Source organism: Haliotis cracherodii, unplaced genomic scaffold (genome assembly GCF_022045235.1).
Source record: "Haliotis cracherodii isolate W230 unplaced genomic scaffold, xgHalCrac1.p SCAF_9, whole genome shotgun sequence".
Lineage (NCBI taxonomy): Eukaryota > Metazoa > Mollusca > Gastropoda > Lepetellida > Haliotidae > Haliotis > Haliotis cracherodii.
The window spans coordinates 59,608,103-59,631,709 of NW_027266343.1; the positions used below are offsets into that span (position 1 = coordinate 59,608,103).

General features: G+C 38.8%; 1 protein-coding gene across 11 annotated transcripts in view; it reads left to right on the forward strand.

The window, feature by feature from the left end:
- LOC139453311 (thyroid hormone receptor beta-like) overlaps positions 1 to 18,058 on the forward strand; it is a 348,228-nt gene extending 330,170 nt beyond the window's left edge. For 8 of the 11 annotated variants that reach the window (XM_071234969.1, XM_071234968.1, XM_071234967.1 and 5 more), the window contains 3 exons: positions 13,667 to 13,842; positions 14,137 to 14,178; positions 14,753 to 18,058. In XM_071234969.1, the coding sequence (XP_071091070.1) occupies positions 13,667 to 13,842; positions 14,137 to 14,178; positions 14,753 to 15,563 (1,029 nt within the window). In that variant the 3' untranslated portion in view covers positions 15,564 to 18,058. The remainder of the gene's footprint in view (positions 1 to 13,666; positions 13,843 to 14,136; positions 14,179 to 14,752) is intronic. The other 3 variants (XM_071234971.1, XM_071234977.1, XM_071234970.1) reach the window with 2 other exon arrangements.
- The last annotated feature ends 5,549 nt before the right edge of the window (positions 18,059 to 23,607 follow it).

The window sequence follows — 23,607 nt, forward strand, 5'->3', positions numbered from 1 at the left end:
CAGGCTGCTGTGATGTAGCTGGACTATTGAAGACTCCAGTGTAAACAAACTTTGAGAGTGAGAAGTGCTACCTGTTTGGTAGAACATACTTACCCTTTTTGTTAACACTGCTGTCATCACTGATTTTCAGTGGTTCATTCATATAGTTTTCACCACTATTTTGCCATTTACGTCCATTGGGAATCTGTTTCGGCAGACAATAAAGACTGGTTATTCTCTGGAGCTGACCTTTATATTTACTAAACAGTTGGATGGACAGATTTGTTGTAATGGTTGGGTATGTTGGAGAAAAGTGAGACATTTTTATCAAAATTTAAAAATCTCCAAGCTTCGTAAAAACACTACTTCACACTGCCAATTTCATTGAGATAATAGTTGGACATTATCGTAAACCTTTCATGCAGCACTTTGGTTTCATCAAATCATAGCTGGTTCCAAACCTTGCTGAGAAACAGCTGGGAAGCACGACTCACAACCCCTGCATTATCATGGCCGCATGTTGTGGAAGAATTGAGGCATCAGTGCATCAACCAAACTGCAATATTAAGCATTCGCCCATCGAGTCAGATAAAAGTGTTTACCGTATTTGACATAATTGGTCCTGGAGATGTAAGTAGCTGCAACAAGCAATAGGGAGTGCTCTGTTATATAGGAACCCACGGGCCTACTGGTCAGACACTAATGTACATTAACAACAGCCATTACATCTTCCACCACCTATTTGGGGGCCACACTTTCAACAGGTGCAAGGTTTCTCTACGATATTAGTTCACAACAAAAACCTAACTTTATTTTCGTCTGGAATTTGTGTTCTGACCTGACTGGACCCTGGACATCATCATGTAACATTCAAACTTAGATGAAAATATGGCATGTGTGTTTCCTTTATCATAAAAAAATGGTATACAATTTACAAATTTTGTGTAAATATTTTAGTGGTTTGATACATATATTTATATTTCAAGTGTTACATTGTAAAACCGTACATCGATAAGATCTACACAGGATTGGGTACCCTATTGTTCCACTGGATAAAGATCACGTAAGATTCATCTATGGCAGCAGTATTTTTTACACATAATCGCTAACACTTTTGTGGGCACTCAGACGAGCCGATGGGAAATTTGACACTCAAGCTTTGATAAGAGACTGGATATTGATTATTACTGAACAGATTTCCTGATGGTTTGGTGTGGACTTGACTTACTCAGTGTATTCAATTCGAGTCCTGACGGGCAAGATTTAGCGTGACGACATTATGCCTGATTTAATCGACAAATCCTTCATTACTACTTACTCCCTGGGTTGTAATTGGCAATTCTCCGTGTTGATCTGCATGGGACAGCAATCAGCAACAATCAGTTTATAGCCAATGTTTCACGTTGGAGTTTTTTTTGCTTTCAATCTTTATAACCCCTAACTGATAAAACGTTGGTAAATTTCATGGGGATTGGGCCGAGTTAGGGTGTTAGCGAAGAGGTTGACAAAACATTTCATTAAGCTGGGCTAAACGAACAATCCTACAGATCTGCGTGACAGCTTCAACTTCAGATTTCAACGTAACTTTACAGAAATCTTCTTTTCGCTGTAATTGGCTGTCAAATAATCGGATATGCTACAGTATTGAGTAATGCCTGGATAGGATTATGCTTTGTGTGCTGTGTGTTCGAGTTGGCAGGAACACGCATAACAAGCATAAATTCTCACATCTATGTGTTAAGTCATGCTGAAAGTCCAGGATTTAATCAAGTGATTGAGATAAATCAGACTTCGCAGAAAGAGATGATTAATTTGGGAAGCTTCACAGGATGCTAAGTGCTACCTTCCAACAGCTTATTTACATTCTCTAATATTTTCCAGACCTTCAAACGACTCACAATTGAGTGTTGTGATTCAGAATGTTTGCATGTGTTTTAAAATCAGTTAATTCTTTGAAAAAAACTCTAATGAACAGACAGACCTACTTTACAAATTATCCTCTCAAAAGAAAATTTCATAATGATTATCTGAGAAATGTTTTGTAAGTTGTGTGTTTTTAAGGTCCAAGCCCATTCACTTAATTGTTTTTTATATGCTATTTCAACGGGCGATAGGGTAGCCTAGTGGTTGAAGCATTCACTTGTCACACCGAAGACCTGGGTTCGATTTTCCATTGAACATAATGTGTGGCCCCACTTTTATGTTGCTGGAATATTGCTTAAAGCAACTCACATACTCACACGTACTAAAACTTTCAATACACGATGACAGGTACAATTATTAAGTTTCGCAAGTTGAGCTTCATATATAGAAATAGTATGACCTACATTCCTTTCTGATATCAATATTGGATATATACTATATAGATGCTTAGAAACAGTGAAAAGTGGAGTCAGGTCATTGATCATGCCCTTCAAGAATATGTCCTTGACCTTTCCATAAAAAAATATGTAATCACATGAACAAGGAAAATAGCCGCTGGCAAGATCGTTACGTCGTCATGGACAGCGGTTCAATACCTGTACATCTCTGTTATTAGGTTCCGTTGCTGCTTGGGTCTTTGATGGCGTTGCCTCCGTCATATCAATGTGCAAAATATAGTTCCAAAGTAATGATACAACAAAATAGTAAGACAGGTATACCTGAATAATGATAGTCTCTACTGAGATATACCAACAAAAAATAAACTGAGCTGTACCAGAAAACATCATCCCAACTGAGACATAACGCAAACAATATTGTCCCAACTGAGACATAACAGAAACAATATCCTTCCAAACTGAGACATAACAGAAACAATATCGTCCCAACTGAGACATAACAGAAACAATATCATCCCAACTGAGACATAACAGAAACAATTTCATCCATACTGAGAAATAACAGAAACAATATCGTCCCAACTGAAACATAACAGAAACAATATCGTCCCAACTCAGACATAACAGAAACAATATCGTCCCAACTGAGATATCCTATCCCAAAATAGACCCAACTCAGATATCCCAGAAAATATTAGTCCCAACTTAAAAATATCTGTAAAAATTAGTCCCAACTCAGATATGCTTGTAAACAGTCCATCTGACATATGCTGAAAAAAATAGTTCCATTTGAGATTTCATACATATACATGTGAAACATAGTTCCAACTGATAGAACTACATGGTAAAATGTTTTTAAAGTAATAAGTCTGCCTATGTATGTGGATGATTGCTCAGAGTGACAAATGTAAATGTCACGTGATTGACAGAGCAAGTATTGATGACGGTCCAGGTAGATTCTCGACAGGCTCAAGGATAGGCTTCTGGCGCTATTATCTTTATTGTGTCTCTAGGAGTTCAAATTGACGTGCCAACAATGCACATGAAACATCGATATGTTCTGCTTTTACATGTCATTGATTGTCTCAAAGAAAATTTGCTATTGAGTTTTCACAACCTCATACAACCACTGGGATAGTTTCTATTCTCAGATGTCTTTTTTACCTTCTGCATTGTTATGCTTTCTGGTCAATGATATTGATGGTATTAAGATACTATCGGCCTTTATTTGCCTTTTTCATTGATATAAAAGAAGGAACTATACAGTGAAAATAAAGGAGGATGACCTAATTTATGCATGAATCTGACATGTACTGCACATTTAGAAAATCATTATACAGTTAGCCTATATTTTATTTTGATTTGGGGACACTGTTTTACAATTAGGTGAAATGAAAAAAACAAAACATGTGAGATTATATCACAGCTGTTCATTAAACATAGTGAATAATATGTATAAAAATCATTATTCTCACAAAGAAAATCAGTCAGTTGTATTATTGGGTATTTCCAACTGAATTACAGCAGTAGTGCTGGATGAAAATGTGTGTACAGCTGATTGCTATTTCTGGCTTAGTTTACAAAACAAAATACGCGCAGTAATCTTAATCTCTGCATATTAAACAATGCCTAGCAGAAAGGAAATACAACTGACATGGTAAATCCTCATGTCTACTGATGTTCTATTTCAAATTTCACGTTTTGATTGGCCAAGTTTGTTATCATTGAATTTTAACCCAATCATTTTGTAAGCTGAAACACAGCCCATAACTGCGGACCATGACATGAGCAACTGTATATCAGTTATTTGATTTACTTTTTGTGATTATGTTGGAATTGGCTAAAGCGCACTATGTGCTTTTTTTGCTTGAACTTACAGAAAATTATTCAGATTTCATTTGAATCATTAATTCGCAAACATTGTTAACAAACTTTGTCACTTGACAAACAAGGTTGAACAAACTGTTGTTTTTCCTTCTTGAATCCAAAGGAGTTAACTCATACACACAAACAAATTACTAATCCTTTTCATGTTTTTTCATGCTTTTACACAGATTCATAGAGTTGTTCAGTTTCTTTATTCATTATGTGATGGACTTGGACAGAGAGAGACTTCGTTATGTGATGGACTTGGACAGAGAGAGACTTCGTTATGTGATGGACTAGAACAGAAAGAGAGACTTTGTTATGTGATAGACTTGGACAGAGAGAGACTTCGTTATGTGATGGACTAGAACAGAAAGAGAGACTTTGTTATGTGATAGACTTGGACAGAGAGAGACTTTGTTATGTGATGGACTTGGACAGAGAGAGACTTCGTTATGTGATGGACTAGAACAGAGAGAGACTTTGTTATGTGATGGACTTGGACAGAGAGAGACTTTGTTATGTGATAGACTTGGACAGAGAGAGACTTTGTTATGTGATGGACTTGGACAGAGAGAGACTTTGTTATGTGATAGACTTGGACAGAGAGAGACTTTGTTATGTGATGGACTTGGACAGAGAGAGACTTCGTTATGTGATGGACTAGAACAGAGAGAGACTTTGTTATGTGATGGACTTGGACAGAGAGAGACTTTGTTATGTGATAGACTTGGACAGAGAGAGACTTTGTTATGTGATAGACTTGGACAGAGAGAGACTTTGTTATGTGATGGACTTGGACAGAGAGAGACTTTGTTATGTGATGGACTTGGACAGAGAGAGACTTTGTTATGTGATGGACTTGGACAGAGAGAGACTTTGTTATGTGATAGACTTGGACAGAGAGAGACTTTGTTATGTGATGGACTTGGACAGAGAGAGACTTTGTTATGTGATGGACTTGGACAGAGAGAGACTTTGTTATGTGATAGACTTGGACAGAGAGAGACTTTGTTATGTGATGGACTTGGACAGAGAGAGACTTTGTTATGTGATGGACTTGGACAGAGAGAGACTTTGTTATGTGATAGACTTGGACAGAGAGAGACTTTGTTATGTGATGGACTTGGACAGAGAGAGACTTTGTTATGTGATGGAGTAGAACAGAGAGAGACTTTGTTATGTGATGGACTTGGACAGAGAGAGACTTTGTTATGTGATAGACTTGGACAGAGAGAGACTTTGTTATGTGATGGACTTGGACAGAGAGAGACTTTGTTATGTGATGGACTTGGACAGAGAGAGACTTTGTTATGTGATGGACTTGGACAGAGAGAGACTTTGTTATGTGATGGACTTGGACAGAGAGAGACTTTGTTATGTGATAGACTTGGACAGAGAGAGACTTTGTTATGTGATGGACTTGGACAGAGAGAGACTTTGTTATGTGATAGACTTGGACAGAGAGAGACTTTGTTATGTGATGGACTTGGACAGAGAGAGACTTTGTTATGTGATGGAGTAGAACAGAGAGAGACTTTGTTATGTGATGGACTTGGACAGAGAGAGACTTTGTTATGTGATGGACTTGGACAGAGAGAGACTTTGTTATGTGATGGAGTAGAACAGAGAGAGACTTTGTTATGTGATGGACTTGGACAGAGAGAGACTTTGTTATGTGATGGACTTGGACAGAGAGAGACTTTGTTATGTGATGGACTTGGACAGAGAGAGACTTTGTTATGTGATGGACTTGGACAGAGAGAGACTTTGTTATGTGATGGACTTGGACAGAGAGAGACTTTGTTATGTGATGGACTTGGACAGAGAGAGACTTTGTTATGTGATGGACTTGGACAGAAAGAGAAATCTGTAAAGGCAATCAGATTTCATTTTAAAAAACACACCAATTACCCCCCAAAACATGTTCTAATTTCTTCAGAATGTCCTGGAACTAGTTCATCAAGTTCTGAGTTCCATTATTAGTTCTGGTATGAACATTAACAAGTAATGACCAACACTGTCTTATCAGATATGCTGGCTGCCTCGTTAGATTGTAAATTGGATGACTTTCAGCCACAATGACCCGTGTCGACCATGGTCGACCTGTTTTGGGAAGGAGTTACCCCCCATGTACTTTAATCTCACATGACTTCCTCCATCTGAAAAACTTAATTAACCATCATGATACCTTTGACCCTGATAACCTATAAGGTCACGTTACAAACACCACTGCACTGCGTGCCAGTTGAAGTGACCCATGTTAAACAGGTTGCTGATGGATCAGTAACATTCTTACCAAATTTTACGGGTTTTCAGTCAGGCTGGTTTGCCAAGCAGTGATTTGGCCAGCATGGCAGGACAATGCTTTGTTTTGTTCTACAGGTCTGATTGTCTGAGCTTGATTGTCGTGAGGAGACAGAAGGCCTCTCTCTAACTTGGAGTGACACTGAGTTCTGTATTGATCATGCAAGACTAAGTGAATATTTACCCCAATGGGTCACCAAATAAGAACAAGGTCAGGGAAATACGTTAGAGACTTCAGATCGGGTCATGTTCGTTGGTTTTGGCAGCTCTACGACAAACTGAATATTTGCCCGCTATGGCAAACATCTTCCCTGTGGCAAGGACCCTATACTCGGGGAGTCCCCATCTGCAGACGATGAATAAATCTTGAGACGAAATCCCTGCCTCCTTCAGCATATTGACTCAGTACTAAAGGTGTTCACCTCAAGCTGGCCCCTAACCTGGAGAACATGAGGAAAATTTATTCGCAAGCCGCTAAGATCCTGCAAAATGTCTAATGCATCACAGAGGCCTGAGAAGACCTTTCATTTAACACCTAGCAAGGAGAACATGTCTACCTCACATCATGTGCAGATTTTCCAAAGAATTTTCTCATTTTATACACTTTTCAGAATATTTTTGATAAAGGTAACTGTTTCTAAAAGTCAACCTATGATAGACTGTGTTTTGTAAACAGACTGTTAGTGACTGACTTGTATGATGGTCAGTGGATGAGGAGGGACTCAGGGAAGCTCCTAGTGTTCAACAGTTGCTAACTTTAACTTCCCTTAACAAAACTGAGTCATTCTGGTTTTTTGAATGAAAATTATTATGTAAGGTTTACTGCAGAAATTCATTTTTATTCAATAACAATATTATGATTATTTAAAGTGACCTCGGACAGGAAAAAGTCCTATCTTGAGTGATCTGTCACCAGGAAAATAGTATTGTCTGAGTGAGACATTTTTAGAAGTAACGTTCCAACCCGAGCTGTGTACGTGTCACAAATTACAGCCGACAGCTTGAAGAGATCTCCTCCATTTTGGAATATTGCTACCAGCAAGTGCCACCTGGGACTGTTCCGTCTTTCTGTACGCCTGAGGAAAAGTTGGAAAGCTTGCGTCATGCACTGGATATTAAGTTGATAACAGTATATTTTCTAACATTGACAACATGTTTAGGACATTTCTAGAAATTATTTATATAAAATTATTGGTAATCTGCAATGGGTTTTCACAGTTTTATGATGTACAAGCCAAGAAGGGCTTATGCCTCATCATTAATATTCATAGTTTTCATTTAGGGTTTGGGTTTTTTTAAAAGCGGAATTTAACATTGTTTGTTTACTGATTTACTTACTAAAGCACTGTCAGTAGGTTTAAATATGGCTATTTTGTAAAAATGTCTGGAATATATTGTCAATGTTTAAATTTTGTTGTGAAAATAATTTTGTAGAATACAGTTGAATACATGTCGCTGAAGCTATAGTTGATATGGTTTATATACAACTCAAATTGCGAGAATGATACGTCATTTGTTAAATATACACGTGACATATGTGACAATCAGTTGTGTATCCTGGAAACGTAAAATATCCCTATGACAAGTGGAGCAGTATCTATGTTAATGTCCTTGAATGCCAGGCTACAACTGATTGGTCTTGTCAACCCTCCAGGGCAGAGCACCTGCAAGTGTTCGCCTCTACCACACCACATCAGAGGTCAGGTGTTCGTTTTCGATGATTGATGTGGATTATTTGATGAAAAATGGTTTGCAGGGGGAACATTTTTTGTTATCTCTCTCGACTTTGTGAAGTTACCAAAGATGAAAAATTCATATTTTTGCTGTGATACAGTTATGATTCCATCTCTATTACATCCAACAATGTCAATACCACAGTGCAGAGTTAGAGTAGTTATGCTATATGTTATCACAGTGAGGACCAGTGGACTAGACATGTTAGTTTCTATTGCTGCAGTGGATGTTATGAAATGAGAAGTGAAAATTGTTTTATTCTGCATCACCAAGTTTAGCAGCTGTATGCATGATGATGATGAAGTGACCTGTAGAGGTGCTTACCGGGGAACTCACTGAAAGGTCACCTTCAAAAGAAAAAGAAATCACTTTTTATAATCTGAACTGCTTTAATCTGTCTTTGGTTGCAATCAGCTTAGTGATGGGCATTGCTGTGCTAAAATGAATTCAGATGTAAAAGTAATTGGTGATAGTTGGATGGAAAGTGTATATAGATTGTATACAAGTAAAGGGTTCTACTTTTGTGCCTGAAGTCTTCTGAAGGGGACCAGTCCCATGTTTTCAACGTTGAAATAATCACTAAGTGCTGAATTAACCAAATATAATAGCTCTTGTTCCATCATGTGTACAGACGTTCCAAACAACTAGCAACAAGGTCAGACAGTTTGTTAGAAAATGATTGTCATGCTTAAGGTTACGCATTTAGATTCCACTGCATGATCGGCAGAGTTCAAACTACATCAGAAGCATATTTGAAAATAATTGCAAGATGTTCGGACTCATTACAGAGGTAATTGGAAAAATTACAAGAAATTAGGGACAAAATATGAACCCTTTCCTGTCCAAACCCGTCATTAAAATAATCAATCTTAAAATGAAGTTTTCCGCTCAATATTGTTCTGTGTCCGACATGCTATTGTCAGTTGATAGGAAAGTAGTGTGTAATCTCCTATCAAGGTATGCCATCAAATCCTTCATCGATTTAATAAATACTGCCATTCTCTATATAGAAATCAATCTGAAAATGTCCTGTACATTCGTCTTTAATAGGGATTCTCCAAGTCCTCCATGTTTAGTAATGAGTCGCCATGGCAATGGCAAATTTAGTCAAATATATGGATTAAAGTTTTTGCCAAAAATTCTAAATGTTGGTTTAGATAAATTGAGTACGAATGGGTCGCATGCAGGTCCTGTTAAGTAGGGCTTTTAGTGTGATTATTTTCTTGTCAAGGCATGGGAAGCCTAAAACTCAAGCATTCTCCGTCTTGTGCCGTGGAGTGGCGTTTGTGATGAGCTGTATTGAGTAAACAGATGTGTGTTTCCAAGGGTAATTAGCTATCAGATTAAACACCAACATTATCTGTGAAATATTAACAAAGACAAAATCATTTAATGATGCTCGTATTCTATTATTTACTATGCAGTTTGACAGAGCCTTCAGTATTTACTGAAAAGGTGAAATATCCTGCTGGAATATTTTCAGTGACAAGTAGTAAGTGGGTACTTGTAGGAATTTGAAAAAGGACAGTTTTAGTTTTCTGTGTACTATGGAATCCTTTGAAATAATGAGATGCTCCAACATCCAATATCTTCCTTCATCTTCCCACCCCTCCCACAGCTCCCCACCCCTTCCCACAGCTCCCCACCCCTTCCCACATCTTCCCACCCTCCCACAGCTTCCTACCCCCTCCCACAGCTTCCCACAACTCCCACCCCTCCCCACCCTTTCCCACATCTTCCCACCCTCCCACAGCTCCCGACCCCTTCCCACATCTTCCCACATCTTTCCAACCCTCCCGACCCCTTCCCACATCTTTCCACATCTTCCCACCCCTCCCCACCCTTTCCCAAAGCTTCCTACCCCCACATCTTCCCACCCCTCCCACAGCTCCCGACCCCTTCCCACATCTTCCCACCCCTCCCAACCCTTTCCCACAGCTTCCTACCCCCTCCCACATCTTCCCACCCCTCCCACAGCTCCCCACCCCTTCCCTCATCTTCCCACATCTTCCCACCCCTCCCAACCCTTTCCCACAGCTTCCTACCCCCTCCCACATCTTCCCACCACTCCCACAGCTCCCCACCCCTTCCCTCATCTTCCTACCCCTCCCCACCCTTTCCCACAGCTTCCTACCCCCACATCTTCCCACCCCTCCCACAGCTCCCGACCCCTTCCCATATCTTCCCACCCCTCCCAACCCTTTCCCACAGCTGCCTACCCCCTCCCACATCTTCCCACCCCTCCCACAGCTCCCCACCCCTACCCTCATCTTCCCAACCTCCCACTTCATCCAACAACATAATACCTCAGATCGCTTTTGCAGAAAGTACATATTTGGTGAATAAAAAGATTAGAATGGGTTTATCAGCTCAATCTGTTCTATTTGAGTACCTCAGCTTTCCTATCACCAATATTCAAAGAGACAATCAAATCTAAATTCAACTCCCTCTTCAAAGAATCTCTTCAAGATGTAAATGCAACAAGAGGCACAGGAAACAAACTTAGGACACACAGGATAGTTAAAAACGAAATAAAATTAGAACCCTATCTCAGTCACTGTAAAGTAACAAAATATCGAGCACTTTTCTAAACTTAGATTAAGTAACCATAAATTAAATATTGAACTTGGAAGACATACAAAGCCACCAACACCACTACATATGCTCTACATGTTCAACCATTGATGACAAAAGACACTACTTACTTCACTGTATTAAACTCACTCAAGAAAGAAATATACTCTTTGGAAAATTATCCACACAAAAATGTAAATGTAAATGTCCACAGTCATGAAAACAAATTATTTCACTACATCCTGTCAAATAATGAAGCCGTCAATATCAACTGCATTTGTTTCCATGTCGATCATTTCAAACAATAAATACCCCTTCATAATCAACCATTGACATTTTATGGATCATAATATCAACAAATATGTAATATTGATTGGGTTTTTGTGTCTACAGGAATGTAAATTATGTATGTCTGTATATATGTATATATGAATTATAATGTTTTGTCTTTTAAAATTGCATCTGTCCCGTAATGGAACGTTTCTGCAATAACTACTATCTTATCTTATCTTCCCACCCTCCCACATCTTCCCACCCCTCCAACAGCTCCCCACTCCCACACATTTAGGGTCACACGTTTTCCAGTGGTCAAAGATACTTCCCCTTGCTGTGAAGAGTTGTGGCCCTTAGTAGCCAGGGCTGCTATTGTGTGCTTGAATTCCAGACTTCTCTGATGATGATGCCTGGAGTCGGTGGGTTACCCAGTGTAAACATCTACAGCCTACATCACACGTCACGTGGGGCCTCCTTCCCACCCCGGGCTAACTCAATAGTCCACCTCGAGGTCAAGGCGATGAGCTGTTATTCGTATCTGTCACAACAAGAAAAGTCTAAAGAGCCCAAACAAGATGGAGCAATAAATTCAAGAAGCAATTCACAAAGCAGCATCAGACGCCTATCACTGACTCAATCCCTGAAACACTACAATATGGTAGAAACGCTGGCTGGTTTCAAGTGGAACACCTTTACTTGATTGCCCAGACACCATCGTGTGCACACAGGTGCTAAGATGATCAATAAAGCAAGTGAGAGAAGGAAACGTGATACCAAACTTCAGTAAATTAGTAATGCAGAATGGTGAAATTCTATAACATGTTAGATGATTACTTAGTCCCCTGGTCATTGATTAAAATTCATCTACATCAGATCTACCCAACATGCAACACTAAGGATAGACGCTTGTAGCTTGGAGCAGGGATCTGTTCTGAAGGTTAATTTTTAAGAAACTTACTTTTACTTTCCACAATCTGGTTGTCTTTGGATGGACACCTGCTTTAGCAGTTGTCAGTCAGGCCATGTCTGTCAAATCATGAAAAATGGAGCTTATTTGGGTTGAGATGTGGTAAATTATTGATAGGAAACTCCCCTCAGTCACATCTGTTTATTATACAGAATTAGAGTGATGAATATTTGACTAGACCTGTTAAGCTGCCAGGGCTATTAACTGGCTAAATTAAGTCACTGGGCCTGCCTTCATAACTTGCAGTGCATTGATGCAAGACTCGGCAACAAGCATTTCGCTGTCGTATAGTTGACGTTAGGAAGAAGAGCTTTCTTCCCCTGGGTTTCCTGCAGATGCTTATCACAGCATGGTTACCAGACGGAGGTTTTTTATATCGCACAGAAAGAGTTGAGTGATGTCAAGGATGACATTGTGAAAATACATTTATTATCATGGATTAATGTGAGGGTAACAATGTGTCTGAATATTATATGTAAAAGTCACATTATTAACTAAGTTCCAATAGGGTAAAAGAAGATTTTGATTATTGCAAACTCTTATATTTATCAGTTTCAAATTAAGGTCAGAACCTGAAGTGAAGCAAAGCATTCAGAAGCAACACATAACCTGAAGTGAATCAAAGCATTCAGAGGCAACACATAACCTGAAGTGAAGCAAAGCATTCAGAAGCAACACATAACCTGAAGTGAAGCAAAGCATTCAGAAGCAACACATAACCTGAAGTGAAGTAAAGCATTCAGAAGCAACACATAACCTGAAGTGAAGCAAAGCATTCAGAAGCAACACATAATAGCTTTTGTTCCGATGTCCTGACTTGTATTGCCAGGTTCACTGACCTACTTCTGCCATAGACAGGAACACCACTCTGTGTTTGGTGTCAATAGTAATCCTCCTTCTGACATAGACAGGAACAAGACTCTGTGGTTGGTGTCACTGATAAACCTACTTCTGACATAGACAGGAACATCACTCTGTGTTTGGTGTCAATAGTAAACCTACTTCTGACATAGACAGGAACAAGACTCTGTGGTTGGTGTCACTGATAAACCTACTTCTGACATAGACAGGAACACCACTCTGTTGTTGGTGTCAGTAGTAATCCTACTTCTGACATAGACAGGAACACCACTCTGTGGTTGGTGTCAATAGTAAACCTACTTCTGACATAGACAGGAACACCACTCTGTGGTTGGTGTCAATAGTAAACATTTACGCCAGGGAATAACCAGTCTTGATTATCTGCCAAAAAAGATTGGGTGTAAAGGGGGAAAAAGTGGTGAAAACTATGTGAATGGACTGCTGAGAATCACTAAAGACACCTGGTGTCACCCTTATGTTCACTATTCAATGGAGTCCAAGAGACCACAATAACTGATGTCCCATCGCTGTGCAGAACCATGTGCCTTAGCCATGCCAGGATGAGGTCAATGTGGGGTCACATCCTTGATTCGTCCTGGTTATAATCCTTGGTTTGTAGCCAGTACATGTGCTCCTGGATTTCACAGTTAATATACACAGTTTAGCTGTCAAGCTAAGATAAGACTGACATACTGTTAAAAACAGTTTTAAACTCAGTTTACTCATTCGCTCACTCACTCACGTCTGGGGTAAAATTTGTAACACTTTATTTTTCTCTTTACAGGAATACTTCAAATGCCCATATGAAGAAAAATGTAAGATGGACGTGTCGAATCGCAGATTCTGTAAAAGATGTCGTTTACGAAAATGTTTTGAAATTGGCATGAGGAAGGAGTACATCTTGACAGAGGAAGAAAAGATGAGAAAACGGGCCAGGATTGAAGAAAACAGGTATTCACGGTAAAATCTTTAACAGCTTGGAAAACAAGTTTATTCTTTTGTTTTGTTTTGGTTATGGTTGTTAAATGCTTCTGTCTGTTTATAAGTTCAAAATTGTTTTGGAGCTTTTTTATCACATTTTTTATATATATTTGTTAAATCAATATTGTAAGACTTGTATGTTGAACACTAGGGTTCTGAAACTGTTGTTTTTGCAAATCATGAGTCACATATTTTGTATTATTGAAATGTTATATGAAATATTTCTGGTTTGTCATACATGTTTATTAATGAGATATGCTATATATATTTCAGGGATAATTCTGGGATGGGCCATGGTCAATTTGCCAAAAAAATGTAAGACTTACACTGAATCTGATTATATTTTGGATGGGTCCCCTATTTGCGCAGTTCAAAATATGACATTTCTTTCACCAAGGGAAATTTCTTGATTGTAGCACCTCAGTAGTTTTGGGTAATGGCCGTACACCTTTCTCAAATGGCAGCCGTTTTGGTCAATTTTACACAGTCTTACATTGACAGTGGCCCATGTGTATAATCAGCTGTTCTAAGATCAAATGTGACTCTGATTCAAGCAATATTTGGAACCCAAGTGTTGCATGCTGTTATGTTGAAAAGAAATACCAGTCAGATGTGTCCTGAGATATCATACAATATTTCCAGAATGAAAACAACTAAGGTTGTCCAGATGCAAGGAATTAATACTTAATGGTTTTATTGGTTAATGGATGTCTAGGTCTTATGAACATGGTTAGGTCCATCCAATATTCATTCTATGACATCAGTCTTGTCCTGTAGTGTCCAATATTCATCCAAGATGGTAGAGAAACCATCATTTGTCAGGAATGTTCCTTTTGTAAGTATTTGATTTGATTGCCCGTTCATTGCTTCTCGTTTATATACTTAACAGAAAGTCACGTGAAGTGGAGCGCACAAAGACACAGTCAGGTGACGTGTCTTCATCTCAGCATCGGCTACGCCCCTTGGAAGCAGAAGAGATGGTCCACATCAATGAGTTGGTAGGCGCCTACCGGCAGTCGCTGGAAATATGCGTGGAGTCAGAAATTTCGCGTGATAAACCGTCCATGACTGATCTGGTCAACATCGCTGAAGTGAGCGTCCGTCGTGTCATTGACATGGCAAAGAAGATCAAGTCCTTCAAGGCACTGTCTCAACCAGATCAGATCAGTTTACTAAAGGGAGGCAGTATAGAGTTGTTGATCATACGATCTGTCATCACATTTGACAAAGACAAGGGTCATTTCCTGGATCCCTTTGATAAGGACAAATATGCTATGACCACTGAGCAGCTCAAAATGGGTGAGGGTGGCGGCCTTTTTGATGAACATATGAAATTTGTGAAATCTTTAGCCATGGATTTACATGCTGATGAGACTATTCTCATTCTTCTATTGGTCATCGCTCTCTTCTCACCTGACCGGCCAAACATTAGTGATAAGAATTATGTCGCCCAGGAACAGGATAAGTATGCACTATTGCTACAACGCTATCTTGAGTCAAAGTTCTCTTGCCATGTTGTTCGCTGCCTCTATCCCAAACTGCTCATGAAGCTGACAGACATTCGTAATTTGAATGAAGAACATTCACAGGTGCTTCTGAAGGTGAACCCAGAAGGCATTCAGCCTCTGATGAAGGAAGTGCTGGATCTAAACCTCACCAAGGACGGCCAGAAGGTGGTTGTTCCCGTTCCTCAGATCTAGACAAGACTTCCAGAATGAGAATAATGAACCTGTTGTTTCTCAGCTCCTCACAGAGCATGTTGGCTGCTTAAAATGGACAATTTGGCAAGACCGTGGTGGTCCAAAGGTCTACCAGATGCCAGCCAGCTTGGAATGAAGTCAGACCTGATTTCAAACTGGTCCATTTCTGCAGGGAGAGTCTGAAGGCTCTCTGAGCCATTGCTAAGGACATAATTACCTTCGTGAAAGATGTGGACATTGACCTTACTCAAACTCGTACATCCTTATGACTAAGAAGCTGCCTGAGTTTTTGCCAGTTTTGAATGGAGTATTTGTCTGTGGTACCATGTGTACATATCATTCTGTGTACAAGGCACACTAAACAACAGTACGGCAATAGTCATGTGTATTAGCCATACTATCTGTACAGACATTGAACATAATTTTTTTTTGCTTATTTTTTTCCATATTGTTATAATCACCAGTGTACTCAAATTGTACAGAGAAACTTAAGTAGCAATGGCCGAAACTGCCTACCATCCCAGGTAGGCATAAATGGCAAGGAAATGCTGGAATCGGCTGCCGTGACAGATGAGATGGCCTGGGAGGAAAGGCTTCACAGACACAGCAGGGTAGGCCGATGTTCTCTGGAAGAAGGACATGGACCGTATGAAAAGATGTTGAACAGTTGTGCATGGTTAGTTTGATGTAGCATTCAGACTTGCTCAAAAGAACAGATACACCTTCCAATAGTGCTAGTAGGGACGAAAATTGTAGACTGAAACTGAAAAGTGCTTTTAAGAAATCTATCAAACAGTTTGGAACAATTTTGGTGCTCTCTCAACCCATACCATCGTGTCATGTGATGTCCAGCACCACTGAGTTCAGGCCCCAGTAGAATCTTCCTGGTATCTGCTGCTGATTACAAGATGAATGGATCTGCAAGTGTTGATCTCGGTGCTTGCATAAAAAATTCAAGATTCCGATCCAACAGACTGGCCGCCATGTGCAGACAGGTACAATCAAACAGTGAAAGAAGTGTCAAGCAGTATCCAAAGAATCAGATAAACAAAGAATTGATGGAAAGGAACTGGATTGGGCAACAATGCATATAAAATGTAAACAGGACTGATTTGCATTGACAAAGCATGGTACCATCTTAAATATGCTTTGCCTACAGTTGCAAACCACTGAGCAAAGTAACTGTTGTGTTTCATCTGGGAGGGACATCAACATCATGTCTCGGTTTAGTAAGATGCCAGACTACCTGGCTGATGTCGTTGGTCAAGGTCAAGGTCACTGCACTACCTGCCAATACTGTCTCAAACAGACAGTGTTTAGTACCAAAAAAATGTGACAATCTGGCTACATAAGGGCAAATATACGAAATGGTTCTAGTTCTAGATAATGAACAAACATTAAGCTGAATATTCAGGACTGGTGCTTGTGTTCAAGCTGTTGAGAGAACTTCAGCCAGCAGAATTATGACGATTCCAGCCAATCAGCAAACAGCAGAGAGTTGAGTACCTCTTCCAAACGTCCCAAGTTGTCTCAATCTTGCCACCCTCTGCACCACTGCAGCTGCTGGTTTCCTTGGCAACGTAGAACATGTGACTTGTTACTGTGGCAACAAAGATCATGTGACTGTTAAGTGTAATGCTCTTCTATGTGGTGTGGCCATGACCGGTGAAACTTGTTTTCAAACATCACAGCTAGCGAGACTAGCCCAAGTATTCTCTTACGTTCACTCTATTGCATGCTATGATTAATTGCTATACCTTGAATATTATTCATTTTCCCCATTGATGAATACTAAACTAAGAAAGGCGAAAGCTTTCATGAAAATAGTATAGTCTTTGAGTGAGAATGCCTGTTTTAATTGTTATGGTGTAGATTTATACTTAAATTGTGAAACATATAGATTATTTTAGCCTGTGTCTCAGTAGATTGTGAGATTACAGGAACAATGTTGATTCATCCTAAACAATCACCAAACATCATTGTAAAATTCACCAACATTGATACGTTTTTGTTTTAAGGTAGAAATTATGTTATTGAATTGATTTATTCTGAAACAGGAAATACATGAATTTGCCAAACATTTATTTTGTTTCCACTAAATGGCATTTATACTTTGTTAATCTGTTCACATGACACTAAAGGGTTAAGAGGATAACTGCTGTGAAAGGGGTTTCCAGATGGGAATCCCCCTTGCTTTGCTGTATCTTTTCCTTAAGATATATTTCTCCACAAATAGGTAATATTTTATTGGTATCAATTTGAATAATGATGTTTCAAAGGTTAGATTGTTGCACTACAGAAATGTAAAATATTTTATGAATGAATATGAATTTTACAGTCATAATTCTACTTTTAGAACATGAAATATTTGAAAATGAATTCTACTTTCTTTTATAAATTCACATTTTCTGAAATAAGATGTTGGTCAATATTTGTGGACAGATATATGTATTAGTTTTGCTGTACAAAGGAGCTTTAATTTCTAGTAGGGTTTTCCCTGCTACCCTGCTACCATTACTACGTTAGACCATTTGTTATGATGGTACATTCATCTGTGTATTAACATTTTCATTATGTTGTACTGTGTTATTGATTCATCTTAAAGATTGATTGACGATCAATCAGCAGAGCTGCGTTCTTGGGTAGGAATAATCAATGAAGAATGGGAAAGTGAGGAATAGGCCAGTTTAAAGGAATAATGCAAATCATCTATTCTAACCTCCACACCGTGGTTTTGTCTCAGGAACAGGTATTAAAAGGGATAGAGTTCATGAAACATTTCAAATTGTTAATTCTTCAATGAATACCCTACTCTCGGTTTCTTTTTTCACTTTACAAACTTATTGAACTATTTGCTTAAATAATAAATTACATGTGGTTCTTCACAGGAAAAGTAAACAGGATGATTGGATATTTTTCTTAATGTTTCATGTAGGTAAATAAATTAGAGACTGTTCAAAGGAAGTGTTCGCATGATACAAAAATATTAACCTTTTTTGAGATAGTTGAGTGTGAATTATTGAGCAGTTGACTTGAAGAAAGCCAGTAAAGTAATGTATTTGTGTGGTAAAGTGCTACTTAGAAGCGACATAACACTCTGGTGAAATGCATGTAGGTTCTTTGTACTCAGCTGTGGATTCCTAGCCAATGTATTTTTGAATTGGGGAAGTCTGAGATCTTGTAAAAAGTAAAGATGGATGTAAAGATATTTTGATTAAATATGTGACATGTCATTCATGAGATTTTAATTAATGTTTTATCTCACCTAAACTTGGAGGTCTCTCGCCTGTGCACCACTTCATTGTATGTTTGTAAAACATCAGTGAAGTTTTTGTCAGTTTTAGAAATTCAGTTTCAGTAAAGTTTTATTTGTTGGTCTTGGCTGGAGAAAGGAGTCCTGGAAGCATAATCTCGTCTTAAAGAACATAACATTTTGATAAAAGTTAAATTTGGGTCCTTTAACTAAAAGTATATCATGATAGTTAAGTAGGAAGTATTTACATTTTGAATTGGCTTGTAATGGAATTGTAAATAAGTAATGGTGGCAGCATATTGATTTTAGAAGAAAATAAAGACAAATGTGGTATGAAAAGAACGATATCATTTAGATATGGTAGAAACGTTTTAGGAAGAAAATATATTTCTGTAACTATCAAGAGATGTCCTCAAATGAATAAAAGATCGTCCCGTTTTGAATCAGGTAAGACAATGTGATAGAGCGAATGATGTGACCTGTGACCTTAGGTATGTCATGTGATATGTATGGTTGGGTATGTACTAAATACCTCATATCTTACATATAGGCTGATGGCTCACTGCAGGCCTGTGTGTATAGTATTAAGGTGGCTGAGTGTATGTTAATCAGTTAATGTTTACATAATTTATGCTTTTGGTAAATGCATTCAATATTTCCATACATCCTCACAGCTTCTGTTTAGGGTAAGGACGACATGAAGTTGCTGAAACACAAAGCAAACCTGAGTATTATAATCCGTCTTAAGAATTTTTGTCATGCTAGACAAAATTCTCTGTATCTGGCAGCAGGTAGGAAACGATTCTCTCTGCGCCTTAGTATCAATCCTGGAGGATACCATGTTGGAGGTTTACAGTTTGCTTTCAGTTTTATCATGAAAAATTACTTCATAAATTTATTCAAAAATGTTATTTACATATATCTTTTAGACATACATTTCAGTTTTAGTTGAGAAAGATCATTTTATGCTTACATTTTACCTATACTCTGAAACATTTCTATGATGTCTGTGCCATATTTGTGTGTTTGTCTGTAGTTGTTTGATTGTCTATGCAAGCTTTTCTGTCCTAGTAGGAATTTCCTTGTATATAACTGTTAAAAACCTATTCCGTTCATATTAGAAGTATCTTATGTGAGGTTTTTTCACAAAGGAACTATGCATATCTGTCTATGAATTGTCCTGGCTGATAAGGGAGAACAATAGCAATAATAATTGTTCACAACAGCTCTGTGTATTGTTATCGCTTATCTCAATAAATGCTTATGGGATTGTCTCAAAACTTCTTCGTTTTCAAAGTTGGTTAAATTAACAGTAAGATGGACCTCTGAAACCCTGTTGTGTAGAGGTCAGCCAAGAGAACTTTTTCTCTGAATACATCTGTCAAATTTCCTGATAATAAGTCATTTTTCATTTTTGGGGAAACAAGCTGAGATTCTTTGAGACATCCCCCAAACTATTATTCTTCTATTAGAGATGTGTTTATTTTCAAGTTCATGTCTGTGTCATGACCATTTCATTACACTGTTCCTTTTTCAGTTGTTGGATTACTTGTTATAAATGGCATATACCTAGACCTTGGACATTTATGTGAATGCACAAAACAGTGTCACGTTATAGACTAGATAGTTGATAAGATTCCAGTGGTTTACAGACATTTTGAGAAGGCAGCATTTAGAATTAAAAGAGAGGGACAAAAAACATCTCCCTGTATTTCAAATCTAGACTTTGAAGTATGGAGTAGAACAGAATTTATTATTGTCTTTAAAACTGTTTGCAGTTTAGTCAATGATGCCTGTATGATAGTTTGTTTTTCATTGTCTTATTGTTTTCACTTTGCCTTCACATAAGATGTTACTCTCGTGTAAATTGGTTGACTTGGTGCAGATATTAAAGTGGACATTGTGTTGAACCATGTCAGATTGGTTAATAATTACCGATATGACTTGTCAGAAGTTGAAAGTATGGTGAAAGATTCGTCACAGCCTCTTCCTGTATGTAAAGAGAATTTTGATTGGTTGAAATCAAATTAGTGTGACGAGGGAATGTCATGATTATAAATACATACATACAAGGTTTTGGAGGAAAATAAACAGACTATTCCTACCCAAATTGTTATCTGTTATTCATTCATTATTCATGTGATAACAATCCATATCATACCTTGTACATGAGTGAATGAGTTGAGCAATTTGAACAGTATTTCAGTCTCATTGATTGCATTTTCACATGGTGTTGGGGTAGCCTTGTGGTTAATGCATTCACTCATCACACCAAACGCCCAGGTTCGATGGGTACAATGTGTGAAGCCCATTTCTCGTATCACCCATGTTATTGCTGAAATATTGCTAAGAGCAAGGGTACTATATACTCACTCACTAGAAAATAGGGAATGGGTTCTTTTGAAAACCAGATGCAACCAGTTACAGGAACCAACACCCCCACGACATCAAAGTGTTATAATTTGACAGTGTTGCTTAGACAAGGCTATATGAGGGAGTCTACTGGTGCTGTGCCCACAACCTGTGTCAGTTGATACAGTGCATGATTCCCACAGTGACAAGGAGACATGTAGGATCCGAATGGGTAAACTAACCCAGGACCAGCTTAAATCGCACACTTGACTGAAAATTGGGTCAAATTTCGGTTGACGAAGGAATTCTTGTCACGTGGGACACATTGAAATTTGTGGACCATTTTTCTTTCAAACATTTCAAAAGATTGAAATTTCGATGATATGTGTTGGAAGTATGTAGGATAATTACACGGCTCAGACATGTTGTTGCATGATGCAGCACATCTCAGTAATTCAGTGCGTGACATGTTTGAAACGATTTTCACAGAGTGTGGCTTGTAACAAAACCAACGTTTCCATGCGATAAAATTAATTCCATGATTATAAGAAATCTCTGCTAAGAGCACGGTCGATGGTACGATTCCTATTTCGTCAAATAGTGATGATACCAGGTGTTCGTCAGCATGTCCTGCCCCAACGGTGGCACTCGTCACAAACACGTGCAGAGGCAAGTCAGTTTTGCCCCTCCCCCAAGAAATAAAGAAACATAAGTCAAAATAGAGAATTGCATCGAACATCAAGTTGTGTGATTAAGGTTACAACATTCAAGGCGGTAGTAAAGCTTTCTAAAAGTTATATAGAAGAACTGTGGATGACGTCTAAATCTGACGTATCAGTGATATGGCTGATGTCCGATGGAACTCCCTACTTTGTCTTGTGCCATATGTTCCGGTGTTTTGGGGGTGAACAATTAACTTGCCTTTGCATGTGGTATCCACACTATTTGATAGTGATTCATAAACTCATCCTTCTGATATGGTCGGAATCGGACAATGTACTGTGGTTTCTGCAGATATCTCTTATGAACATAGAAAGGTTTTGTCGCTTCTGTTCACACCATAATGTCGTTAGCATTCTTCGAACAACTACTCGAAAGTAAATGATTCCAGGGTCACGGCACAGGTTTGTAGACGCGGAAGCCATCGCGCATATCGCCGCTAACTGGCAAGAAGCTTGAGATGGATGTACCTCATTGTGGATGGTTTGTGCAATATATTTCAATGCGTTGTGTTGAGACATTTAGAAGAAAGTGACTCCAACCGAGGTGGCGTGTATTCTCATGCTACATTTAGACAAGCTACTCAACGTCTCAACATGTGGTTTCGGTACTGGACCGTTTCAGCAGGGACTCTCACAGGGATCTGGCTGTAGAGCCCCTCTATTTAATTGGCCAAAACGGACCCAAATTAACGAGGACAGCCCCACGCCAAATTGACAAGAACTGCTCAGCTCCAACGACACAGAGACAGACTTCTCATGCATTTCGATTGTAGTAATCCACGGGTTAAAAGAATTTATTTTTTTTACTTATAGGGGAGCTAGGTCTGTGAATTGGGAGCCCCAGCAAGAATGATGTTAAACCTCCACTTGTTAGATTGCTAAATCAAGTTTCATGGTGTAGAGCATTTTAGCAATTGAGTAACAGTGGACAAGTAACAACAACCTCGGCTGGTATTGGGCTAAATGTCTCACGTGGAATATGGTCCCTCTTTTACATGAAAACCACATGCAGCAATTACGTATTTTAGTACAGTGATACCTCTTTAGTACGGACCTCGTCAATTAGGAAAGCCCACTACCGGATGATTAGTGCTGGATATTATACACGTTTTCAACGCGATATTACTCCACACCCACGTGTTTGTTTGTTTGTTGTTTAACGCCACACTCACCAATATTAAATCTATTTGACGGCGGTCTGTAAATAATCGACTCTGGATCAGACAAACCAGTGATTGATATCATAAGCATCGATTCTCGCAAATGGATGACATACATCAACCAAGTCAGCGAGCATGACCACTCGATCCCGTTAGTCGCCTTTTACGACAAGAATGGGTTGCTAAAGACCTATTCTACCCTGGAACTTCACGGGTCCACAACGCACGTAAATGTACTGATCTCGACAAGCTACCCTTCGGATTAACTTGGGTTCACTGTAATATATGATTGGCGTATTGTTCTGTCACAACTAGGTACACAGAGTTTGTTGTTCTGTTCTACCGGCAGCAGCCGCCACTCATCCAATGTTAATTGAAAACAGTGTTTGTTGCCGTACTCCTCGCCAAGCCAACAATCTAGTCAAACCAAATTCTAATTCGTATTTGTTCTCATCACTGTAAAATTTGTTAGTAATTAATAGCATTGCAGTACAGATGCTTTAGACTAAACTATTCATAAAAGGGTCTCTCTAAACGAGGTTATTCGATATTATTAC